The sequence below is a fragment of the Ochotona curzoniae genome, unplaced genomic scaffold, assembly GCF_017591425.1.
Source record: "Ochotona curzoniae isolate NIBS_2020 unplaced genomic scaffold, NIBS_Ocur_1.0 contig_2318, whole genome shotgun sequence".
Taxonomy (NCBI): Eukaryota; Metazoa; Chordata; class Mammalia; order Lagomorpha; family Ochotonidae; genus Ochotona; species Ochotona curzoniae.
Genome location: NW_024465419.1, coordinates 824,526 through 836,619, shown reverse-complemented (window position 1 = coordinate 836,619; position 12,094 = coordinate 824,526). Strand labels below are relative to the sequence as shown.

The 12,094-nt window shown below is 46.4% G+C and overlaps 1 protein-coding gene and 1 long non-coding RNA gene across 2 annotated transcripts in view; both read left to right on the top strand.

Moving 5' to 3' along the window:
• The window catches only part of LOC121151262, a 113,617-nt gene extending 104,647 nt beyond the window's left edge, over positions 1 to 8,970 (top strand). The window contains exon 4 of the long non-coding RNA XR_005883145.1: positions 8,682 to 8,970. This is a non-coding gene — a long non-coding RNA (uncharacterized LOC121151262). The remainder of the gene's footprint in view (positions 1 to 8,681) is intronic.
• A 74-nt stretch (positions 8,971 to 9,044) lies between these two features.
• Positions 9,045 to 11,594, top strand: FAM110B (family with sequence similarity 110 member B). Its single transcript, XM_040972699.1, has one exon. It carries the CDS (start codon positions 9,045 to 9,047, stop codon positions 10,191 to 10,193), a length of 1,149 nt encoding a protein of 382 aa, XP_040828633.1. The 3' UTR covers positions 10,194 to 11,594.
• Positions 11,595 to 12,094: the final 500 nt, after the last annotated feature.

Genomic DNA, 12,094 nt, shown 5'->3' with positions numbered 1-12,094 from the left:
GAAGCAACTCAGGCAGTAAGTGAAAAAAATCCCAAATCCTGGAACGGTGCAGGTTTCTGCGTAATGTTTCCAGGTGCTCGGCCTTCTAGCTTCTTCACTTCTATCCAGTTTATGACAGGTGAATTCAGTCTTTTCTGATGCATGCTGTTTACTGCCCTGTGTTTCACCTCCATCATCCTCTCTTACTTTTGTATTCTTTCCATGTTACTTGCACAGTGCAAAAGGGATTAATAAAAGTGGTTATTTGCTAAGAGAAGATGCCAAAAAACATGACATACTTTACTCATTTAAATATATAAATGGTGCCTGGAGCCATGGGCCAGTGGCTAAATCCTTACCTTGCATATGCCAGGATCCCAAATGAGCACTGGTTCATATTCTGGCTTCTCCACTTCCCATTCAGCTCTCTCCTTGTGGCCTGGGAAAGCATTAGAGGATAGCCCAAATCCTTGGAACCCTATGCCTTGTGGGAGACCAAGAAGCTCTTGGCTCTTGGCTTTGGATTGGCTCAGCTCTGTTCATTGCAGTGAATCTGTGGACAGAAGATCTTTCTCTCTGTGTCTCCTCTATGTAAATTTGCATTTCCCATAAAAATACATAAGTTTTTAAAAAACAAGTAATTGCCCCCATGGAATAGTTATACTTGCTTGAGTGAAGGCACTAAGTGGGCTTTGTGAGTAGATTTTGCTCTGAGATGTAATTTTTCTGATTCTTGCAAGAGCTTTAGTGCACCTGCATTCTGTGAACTGTCACATGAAGTCGGGTATAGAGTTTTCCATTTGTTGAGAGATATCCCTGCCCTGTAATGTGCATTACAGCAATGATAAGTTTTGTCAAACCCTCTTGGTTGAAAACATCTCAGACACTGGGAACAGCAGAGGTGTGAATGGGCACCTCTGCTTTGCGGGTAAGGAACTGTGTGATTCTGTCGGGCAGGAGCCTGCGGTTCCAAAGAGGATAAAGAATGTAGGAGATTATGCCCTTTGGACATACCACTTTCTCTAATCATACTAGATTCCTGGAATGGCTCTCTACATGCAACTCCACAACTTCCACACTCTGTCCACTTCTACGTTTTACCTGGTGCCACTAGTGAACATCTCTTAAATATGTCAGTCTTCTCTTTTCTCCCTGAAAAGAATGTCAGGATTAGAATCTGGGCTCTTCTTTATCCTTCTTGATGAGATGCATACTGTTAGTATCCCCATTTTCCAGATGAGAGGCCTGAGGCACAGGAAAGTCTAATAACCCAGCCCAGGCTGCTTAGCCACTCCTGGGCACAGCCAAGTTTCAAACCAACAAGAATGTCCACTTGGGACAATACTGAAGCCCAAGCTGCCGTCTCCTCTCGGTGGTCTGCTCTGACTGGTCTCAGGAACCACACCTACTCTCTTCATTTGTCTTCACACTGCTGAAGTGAACATTTCTTCAAAATACAAGGCTGCCCAAGAGGCTGATGCTTAATTATCCAGTCTTCCATTACTGTCTGCATAAAATTCGGTGCCACTCTGCCCCTACCCCACTCCCAGCAGGTTCTCACCACTGTTTGCTGTGAACTGTACTGGACACCTGATGCTATTTCCAGAATATTTCATAAATACAGTTGTGTTGCCTTTGTCACCTATGCTCTCAAATTCTGTGCCTGTTTTCATTCTATGCTTCCTTTGTCTTTAAGTCTTTTCCACTATCCCAATGCACTTGTTTTTTTAATTAATCAGTTATTATTCACCCAATGCATTTCAAATCTTTTTTGTAATTGCTTCATGATTTTCTGCTTGCTGGCATCTTGCACGTGTTGCTCAGTCAATAGGAGGTACCAATCAAAAGATTGAAGCCAGCCCATACTTTGTAAATACTCCTCTATTTGAGTGCTTTTGCTCAACATGTGCAAAGAATTGAAGGGAACATGATAATATGAAATTCCATCTTTATTTCTAAGACAAGGGTGTGACTCTGAGGCTGGTATTGTAGCATAATAGGGGTTACTAAGCCTCCACTGGTATCATTTTGGAATGCTGATTTGAGGCCTAACTGCTCTCTTTCCATCCAGTTTCCTGCTGATGTCCCTGTGAAGGCATTAAGTGATGGGCCAAGTACTTGGGATTCTGCTATCCTCTTGCAAGATCTGAATGGAGTTCCAGGCCCCTGGCCTAGTCTGGCAGGGCATTATGACCACTGGGTAGTGAAGCAATGGATGGGAGATTGATTCCTCTTCCCCTGCCCTATATGTGTGTAGGTAGGTGTGTGTGTGTGTGTGTGAGAGAGAGAGAGAGAGAGAGAGAGAGAAAGAGAGAGAGAGAGACTCCACTTCTCAAATAAATAAATACAACTTTTAAAAAAGGCAGGAAGGGAAACATGAACAGGAGAGTAAAGCCTACTCAAATAGTTGTGTGCTTAAAGTCAGTCACCACGGATACTGTGACCAGCAAATCAAAAAACAGTGTTTCATAGGACAGGTTTACATGCATTATAAAAGTTTCGGCATCTGATCTCTAAGTAGAGGAATCTGTTCCTGAGAATGCTTCCTAAACTCAGAAGGAAATTTCTGCTTTTTTTCTATTTATCTTCAAGAGTATTTGAGTTGAAGGCATTTTCCAGATGACCAGTTCCAACGTGTTCATGTTTATAGATAAGAAAATGAAAACATTGAGATGTTAGATGGCTTAGAATGAATTAGTCAGGCTTGATCTTTAAAACAGTTGTAAGCACTCTTCTGTCATAACACACAGGAGAAGTGGTGAGTCTTCAAGCCCTCAGAAACTTCTGTGGATGAATACGGGATTGTGTCTCATTCTTTTACTCCTTGCCTTAAATCCAATGTTTTCTTAACTGCTTAAAATGTACAGACTGGTGACGAATTAGCTATCTTTTTCATTTGATTTCTCAGAACTGTTTAGAGGAGACCTAAGAGAACAGCAGACCACATTTGGCCCAGGGTGCTGTGGAATATGAGAGTTGGCACCAGTAGTTTATGCAGAGCTCTTGGTTTGCATTTGTACTCACAGGGAGCCATGTTCCCATGGCAGCCCTTAGCTGGGGGCCCCTTTTCTCTCCCAGCCAGTGATCTGCCTGACCTCACAGGCTTGAGGCTCAGATTCCCAGGATTGCAGGAATTTTGGCGCTAACATTTGTTCACAGAAGCTGTGTGCCTTAAAGTTCCTTTTCTGCCCCTAACCGCCTCCTGATTCTGCCGGCCTTCTTGGACCCAGCATGCAGCAATACCTCTGCATTAAGCATCAGATAAACCTCAACATGTTTAGTTAATTGCTCTTGCGAGCATTGGCAGATTGGAAATGAGGAAAATTCAGGACAGTTTGGTTTTGAAAACTTGATTATTCTCTGACATTGTTACATCTATGCCTTAAATACCTCCAGACTTGTACACTTAAAAGACAAGAAGGGCTGGGGCCTGTACAGTGACTCCACAGGCTGATCCTCCACTCCCAAGCACCAGCATCTCATATGGATGTATATCTCAACTGCTCCACTTTGATCCAGCTCCCTACATACTATCTGGGAAAACAGTGGAAGCTGGACCAACAGCAGTAGAAGCTTGGAACCTTGAACACACATGGGATACCTTAAAGAATCTTCGAGTTCTGGCTTCAGATTGGGTCCACTCAGGCTGGTTGTGGCCATTTGGGAAATGAACTAGCGGGTTTGAGAGAGGAAAGAGACTGGGACAAATGCAGCAGGTTACCTTGCTACTTATAATACCAGCATCCCATGTGGATGCTGGTCAATTCCTGATGTTCCACTTCCTATCCTGCTCCCTGCTAATGCACCAGGAAAGCAGTGGAAAGTGGTCCAACTGTTTAGGCCCATTCACCCACTTGGAAGACACAGAAGTCCTTGGCTTCAGCCTGACCCAGCCCTAGTGCAGCTATGTGGTGAATGAGGCAGTGGACTGACTTCTCCCATCCACCTCCACCCCTCCCCCACCCTCTGGTAACAGCTTTTCAAATGAAGATAAAAAATTTTTTAAGAAGAGTGACAAGGCACTTGGATGTGTTTCCACTCTGCTAGAAGTACTTGGGCTCCTACTAGGGCACGTGTTAGCACAGAGGCAGGTTTCCTGCTTTTCTCCTTGCTACTCAAAGGCACCGCATGGGGAGAATCACAGAGTCAGGGGATTCTCCCAGAGTTCTTGAGTCAGTATTAAGGAAACCATGTACTGGCACACTCAAGTTCAAAAGCCACCGATGGTGTTTTCAGATACAGCAGTTGAGACCCTGCTTGGAGTACCTGCATCCCATGTTTACATGCATATGATTAAGTCCCACTTCCCTTCCAATTCCAGTTTCTTACTAACAGTGCCAATGAGAATGCAGCAACTGATGCCTCGTGTATTTGCCTCCCTGTTATCCTTGCGGGATGACCATATTGATTTCCTGGCCCTTGGATTTGGCCTGCACTAGCCCTGGCTCTTGCAGGCATTTGGGAACCTTAAAGCAATTTCTCCTGCACACTTCAGTGTCTTCTGTCCCTCTCCCCCACCGACCACCTCACCCCTACAGCTGGTGGGACCCCTTTAACCCACCCCCAGACCATCTCACTATTAAGCCTGATGCAAGGAGTCATTGTGCAACTCAGCTCTGCCAAGCTTTCTTTCGCTAATCCTTTTTACCATTTTATAAAAATACTCAAATGGGAATTAAAAGGAGTAGAATGTAGTAAAAAATGGTTTGTAAGTATATATACATAGATATATTTAGATAAGGGGCAGAGAAACAGGGAGGGGGGGAGTGCCAGAGCAGGGCCAGGCTGAAACCATGAGTTAGAATGCCTTCTGGGGCTTTCATATAGATAGCAGTGACTCAGTAATGTGAGCCATAACTTACCATCTTCAGAGTTTTGTGCATTAGTAGGAAGCTGGTTTAAGGGGCAGAACTGAGACTTGAAACTCAGTACTGTAATATGGAATGTAATACCAACTGTTGTCTTCAGAGACATGCCAAACACCCACCTCTGCCTTGGTTCTTTTTAAAATAGGTTTCACTTACTGGATAAAAGAGGTAAGGAGCTTTGAATGTACCTGCTTATAATAAAATAGCAACCAGTTTTCTTTTATTTTTGAGTCTTCCAATTAGCTGTTCTTACCGGAGTTAGTTTTATGCTGTCAGGTATACCAAAGCCCATCTTCACAGCTATAGGGTCCGAGGCGGTGGGCTGGCCTTCATATACTAACATGGTAGAGCTATAAGAAAAGAGGGCGAGAGAAATTTCACAGCCAACATGAGCTTGAATGCCTATGAATGCTAGTTAATAACTAACTCATCATTCAGAACATTTTCCTGTGAATTCTAAATGCAGGATACAAGGTAAAGTTCAGTCACTCCCTGGTATTTATTTGTGTTCCATTTTGGAGCAGAAATAACTCCTTTATTCTTAGCTGCTGAGAAAGACATTATTTTGCAGTGAGGAAGGATCGTAGGAATCTACTCATCCAACTGATGCTGCAGGAAAAGGGATATAACCTCTGCCTCCTGCCACTTACCGAGCTGTGTTTCTGTCTGTTCACTTGGCCATCTTCCTGTTCACTGCAAGTCTGCTTTGGACCTTAGGCACAAAGGTGATGACTGTTGCTCTCAGTCTTGTCCTGCACTCTGTCCCTGCAGCACCGCACCGGGGCTTCTGTGGAGGGAAGAGATGCAGACATACTGTGGATGTTACCATAGGAGTGGAAAATGGGATGGTGAAAGTCATTGTCATTTCATCACCATTTTATGTGACATGAGAACCTTCTGATTAAAGACCCAGATATCCAGAATGAATTCTGCATTTTTACACTTAGGTTGCATATAGCATGGATAACCAGGCAGGATGTGATTGGTCACAAAGAGTGGAAGATAATGCTAATAGACTGAGTGAAGAAAGCCAGAAAGGCCGGTCTAGTTTCAGCCCTTCTACACAGTATTCCTCCTTCTGGATAAAGTCCAAGATCTAGAATGGAGGTCTGTGACCTACAGTCAAGCAAGGCAGTGAGAGTTCTTTATGAGCGGTTCTTCCACAGCAAGGCTAGGGAATATTGCAGTGATATTTTTAGGTTTTATGGCTGGCTTTGAAGAATGGAGGGTCTGGTTTCCATGAGATACCTTGGGGAAGAGGAATTCTGGCTTACAAGGCAAATGAGAAAACAGGCAAAAGATCATAGACAGTCCTTGCTTTTGAGGTGTACACTTTGGCTTCTCCTTCCCTGAGCCCCCACATTCTATCCGGCTCAGGGAAAGCATGGTGTATTCTGAAAACAGCCGTCTGCCAAGTGAGCTGGGTCTGATTCTCTGGGTTGCCCCGCACCCACGGTTCTGCCTTCTGTGGCTCTCAGGTCCCTTAGTAGAAGAGTGGAATGGTGTATCCCCTTGCTGCCCAGGAGAGGCCCATCCAAGACACCTTGCCAGGGAGGTGGAGCCAGGGCTTGATAAGCACAGCCAGGAGTCCTGCAGAGGAACTAAGCTCTCTGCTGGCATTTCATCCAGAATATGTGTAAAATAGTAATCGTATTTCATCTTCATGGGAGGAAGTGGGTTTTCTCCAACTAAATGGAGGTAGCAAAATAGAACTGCACAATTAAAGAAAATCATTATTTAGGGATTGCCATGGGGACTTGCACATCTTGTCAAGAAAAATATTTTTTTTATTAGAAGAGATCCTTTTACAAACCACCAGAATTTTCTCTAGCTGAACCTTATAAGTTCCTTTTATGGATGAGTTGTTGATGTGAAGAGAAGATGAAGAGAAACAGTAACTCCTGAACCCTCCTCCTCGTTTTTGCCTGGAAGCTGATTTTATATACAATGCCATTTTATTTCATGACTGCTTGTCTGACATCTTAATGACATATTACTCTTTAAGTAGTCCTAATACTAAGCAAGGAAGCTGATAAGGTCATTTTAAATATTTTACTTTTACTTCTCATACTGTTTACATAGTTGAGAGGGATTCATACCCATGTGGGCCTTTGATCAGAGTGGTGAGAGCTGAAGTATGGAGGAAGGTGGGTGAGACAAATGTTTCAGTTCTTTTCTTTTTATTCTCTTGGTCTGTTAGTGGAGGGCTGGGATGGGAACCACTTATTGAACTACATCAGCACCCAGGGATGGGGGACAGTCATTTGATGACACCCTAGAGACTCCAATATGGGAAAAAATGTTCTGAGGGTATTACTGGAGTGGTTTTGATGGTTCTGATATGTGGTCAGCTTCTTTGCACTGAGGTTGAGAAAATCTTTTACAAGGTTTGTTGGCTGACCAAGTCCGTCTCAGTGTGCATTCTTAGACCTAGACACCTGCTGCAAAGCTTAGCCAGGAGACTTGTCCAACCTATTCTGCTTTCCATCCTCTGACAAGGCACTTGACAGCCTCTGCTAATGCAGATGTGCTATCCTTCAATGTCCCCTGTGTGCATTTAGGCATGTCTCCATTGCACAGGCGCCAGCAACTAAGGAGGCCCAGTTGCATGCTCTCCGAGGTCAGACCACAAATTTGGTGATTTTCCCCTGCAGATGAGATTTGAGTCCAGCGATCTTGTTGTGAGTCCCCCAAGAAACCTTGCCTGGGGTGACCTCAGACTTGACTGTTGTGTGTGCCAAGTGGTGCAGGGTTAGATTCAGCCCATAACCTGCACCAGCCAATGCGCATACCAGTGGTTTTTATCAGTGTTCCCTGCTGGCAGCACCAGGCAATGATTGAGAGGATCTCTTCCAGAGTAAATGTTACATTATATTGTATATGAGGTAGGAAGACTCCTTGTACTTAGAACTGCATTGGGAATACTGATGGGTGCTCAATTATACTGTTTTTATTTTGAGAGTCAGGTGATTTAAAAATCATATCTACAGTCCATCAGTGTTTAACTGTTGCACGAATCTTCTATAACATGGAATAATATATTTGGGTATAATTGACATTTCAAGATTATGCTCTGAATAACTATGGGGTTTTGGGAATATGCTTACCACTAAGAAACTCCTTAGATGTAAGAAATTATGAACATTTATATCCAAATTATCTACTTAGATGGCTCAGCTTGAAGTGTTTCTAGGACTTTTAACACTAAAAAAAAAATAAATTTGGATTTATTTTGATGATCACATACATTCTTGGTTTTCCAAAGAAAAGTTTTCGGCAAAAGTGAGACAACAGGTGGAGTTTCCCAGAAAGCTGTTGTCCTCCCTACTAATCCCGTGTCTAGCCATTTTTTTTTTCTTGCAGTTTTTGAAGATTAAGGAAGAGATCTTTCAAGTGGCAGTGACAGATCCGATTTCTAGCAGTCAGTGTTGCTAAACTGCAAGAGCGCTGCATTTTCATTCACTGATGTGTGCACCCTAAAGCCAAGAAGGAATTCATAGCAGCCTGATGGCTTGTAAGGAGCTGCCAGAACCACATTTCCTGGGATGTGCCCCCAAGTAAAGCTACTCTTTTGACCAGGGCAGCAGCTAGCAGAGTCTGCTCGGGAGGTTTCACAGATGTGGGCTTCTCTCCAAGCCTGGCCTCTGGCAGCCACGGACCAGGGGCGCGTGCTCACCTTGCGCGGTTAACCGGGAGGTGACTCTCGGATGCAGTCAGAGGCCGGGACCCTTGGGCGGCCGAGGCTGGAAAGGGGGCGCCACGGGGTTCCTCTGTTGCTAGAGCCATGATGTCACCCGCCCCTCCTAACCCGCGGTTGGTTGTTTTGTGTTACAGCTCTGCCTGCCGTGGAGCACAAAGACCTGGAAGGAGACTCCCACCGCCTTTGGGGAGAAGAAAGGAGGCAGTGAAGCAGATTAAAGGAATTTATGACTTGTGGCCTTTAGGACGCAGGGGCCGCCTGGAAGGGGAGCAAAGTGCTGGCCAGCACCCGCGGCAGTAACTGAGCTGTGAGATGCGCCTTAGCCGCCGCCGCTGCTGCTGTTGCTACTGCTGCCTCTGCAGCCGCTGCTGCTAAAGCTCCAGTCCAGGACGCGCCTGCCTGCCGCCCTTTGTGCTTCGGGTACATGTGTCTGTTCAGGCCGGCGGGGGGCGCCCAGAAGCAAGTCCACCACGGCGGCCGGGGAGCGAGCGCCCGCCATGCCCACGGAGACGCTGCCCACAGGTAGCATGGTGAAGCCGGTCAGCCCCGCGGGCACCTTCACCTCGGCGGTGCCCCTACGTATCCTCAACAAAGGGCCCGACTACTTCCGCAGGCAGGCGGAGCCCAACCCCAAGCGGCTGAGCGCCGTGGAGCGGCTGGAGGCGGACAAGGCCAAGTATGTCAAAAGCCAGGAGGTCATCAACGCCAAGCAGGAGCCTGTGAAGCCCGCCGTGCTGGCCAAGCCACCGGTGTGTCCTGTCTCCAAGCGCGCGCTCGGCAGCCCCACGCTCAAGGTGTTCGGCAACCACGCCAAGACTGAGAGTGGTGTGCAGCGTGAGAACCTCAAGCTCGAGATCCTGAAAAACATCATCAACAGCTCCGAGGGCTCCAGCTCGGGCTCAGGTCACAAGCACAGCTCCCGGAACTGGCCGCCACACCGGCCGGACACCAGTGACCTGCACCGTCACTCCTTCGCCGAGTCCCTCAAGGTCTACCCAACGCCTGGGCGCGGCAGCCCGCAGGAGAGCAGCTCGCACGTGAGCAGGAGGCTGCTGGAGCAGTCGGCCGAGTCCTTCTTGCACGTGTCCCACAGCTCCTCGGACATCCGTAAAGTGTCCAGTGTGAAGCCCCTCAAAGCCATCCCCTGCAGCAGCTCCGCTCCTCCCCTGCCTCCCAAACCTAAGGTCGCTGCCACCGCCGCGGCCACAGCCACAGCGAACTCCATCGCGGGCGCCGTGAAGTCCCCAGAAGCCGCTGACCCCGTGGAACCCGCCTGTGGAGTGAGCCGCAGACCTTCGCTGCAGCGCTCTAAGTCAGACTTGAGTGACAGGTATTTCCGAGTGGACGCCGACGTGGAGAGATTCTTCAACTACTGCGGACTGGACCCAGAAGAGCTGGAGAACCTAGGCATGGAGAACTTTGCAAGGGCTAACTCTGACATCATCTCCCTCAACTTCCGCAGCGCAAGCATGATCAGCTCAGACTGTGAACAGTCCCAGGACAGTAACAGTGACCTTAGAAATGACGACAGTGCCAATGATCGGGTGCCCTATGGCATCTCCGCCATTGAGAGGAATGCGAGAATCATCAAGTGGTTGTATAGCATCAAGCAGGCGCGCGAGTCACAGAAGGTCTCGCACGTGTAAGACAGCGTGGAGAGGGAGGGGAGGAGTCCGTCTGTGCATATGCAGTCGTGAAGGTCGTGAGGTCTACCTTGAAGTGTTGTGAGCTTCTCGGCTCTTTGTGTTGCTTGTTGTGCAATGTTTCCAAGTTGCATGCCTGTCAACATGGGGACTGGCCTGGCTTCCTCACCACCATTGCCTCCGAGCCTGGCTGAACGCAACCTCATCCGCCAAAGGTTCCAGGCCAGAATCTGATTAGGGCTTTGCTCTTCAGCAGAACTGTTTACACGGAAACAGTAGACGATCCCTTCAATATTTATGTGGTTCTTGTGTTTTTCTATCCCACGCTCTTGTGTCTTAATTAAACGTTTTCTCAACTGGCTTTGAAGTTGACAGCAGAATCTTTTGCAATAAAAAAGAAGCCGCTTTGCCTGCGATGGGAGACCATAACCAAGGGAGGGCCAGGGCAATCAGTGGGATCTGCTACCAAACTGGAAAATGACTGAGCGAATGGAGAGCCAGGCTGGGTTTTCTGTGGAATCAAGTGGTGTCCCTGCTGTTAATGGTTTACATGTGGAATTGCCCGTGCCACTTAGAGAGGCAACGGTGCTGTGTTTTGTGTCTGGTTTAGTGTGAACATGGTGGTGTTTCTGTGTAATATTGACCCCGAAGAAAGACAGACAATCAGATTCAATGATAAGGGGTGGAATGTAGCCAAGTTGGGTGAGCGGGGGGATTGGTGTTGGTGTTTTCATTTAAGGCAGTTCAGAAAGTTCTAATTATTAAGGTTTTACAGGTGTGGCCACCCTAAAACAGATGCTGAATGCCTTTCATTTTTAATTTTCTTTCCTTTTGTCAAGAACTATTAACTTCACGCTATTTCTCTGAACTTTCTCCCCTTGTTATTTTCTGTGGGGGGAGGAGTGGGTCTGATTTGGATTTGAGCTGTCCGAAGACGTGAACAGAAACGGAAATAGCGGCCGTACCAGCCTAGAGCATCCCATCTGAACCTTACCCGAGCCTTGTGCTTCTGTCTAGTCTGTGTTACTCTCTGCCGCTGTGGATTTTTGTTACACCTGTAGGAAAGTATAGAAACACGACACTCTGTAACTTTTCCACCCTGTGGTCTGTGGTGATGCCTATCAGCTTGTCCCCTTTTTTCCCAGTCACCTGTCCTCCAGGTGGGTTAGTTGGCTGTCAACCAGCTGACTGGGTCGTTTGGTAGCAGAGAGGGAACTGAGCAGGGGTCCACTTCATTGCTCTTGTCGCCAAGCTCTGAAATTCTCAGCAGTGCTACCTTAGACTTCATCTGCTAATAGAAAACTTTTTATGGTGTAAATTCTGTAAGACTTTGTACATACTTCAGTTGTTATGAAATCTTTAAGGAAAAAAAAAAGTTATGCTAATAAATAGCTCTGGTGCAGGCACTAATGGTGGTGGTTTCTCTTTGTCTTTTCCTTTTTTTCTGTCCTTGGAAGTTTAACTTTGGACTATGAACCAGAAGTGAATTATTGATACCCTGGGAGGAACATTATTTTGTTGACTCGTTTTCACCATATCAATTATTCTGAGCAGTGATATTCTCAACCGTAGCTATGGCACTGTGCTTCAATTCAAATAGTGACTTCAACATTCCCAAAATACACTGCCGCCTCTTCACTTCATTCACACTTCTGTTATTTTTGTCTTCTGTTAAACGTCAGGACTTTATACATCTTCCAAAAAACTCCTCAGTTGTAAATATGTATGAGTCCTTCCCATCAGCATGCATTTGTAATATAGGGCCTTGAATTATTTGTACAGGTGATAACCTACACAATCAGTCACTCACCAGTTCCTATGTCAAAGTGTCATCTGCTCAGGGCGTCTGTCTCAGGCATTAAGGTAGGTGCTGGGCTGCCACCATCAACAACACAGGCTGTTCC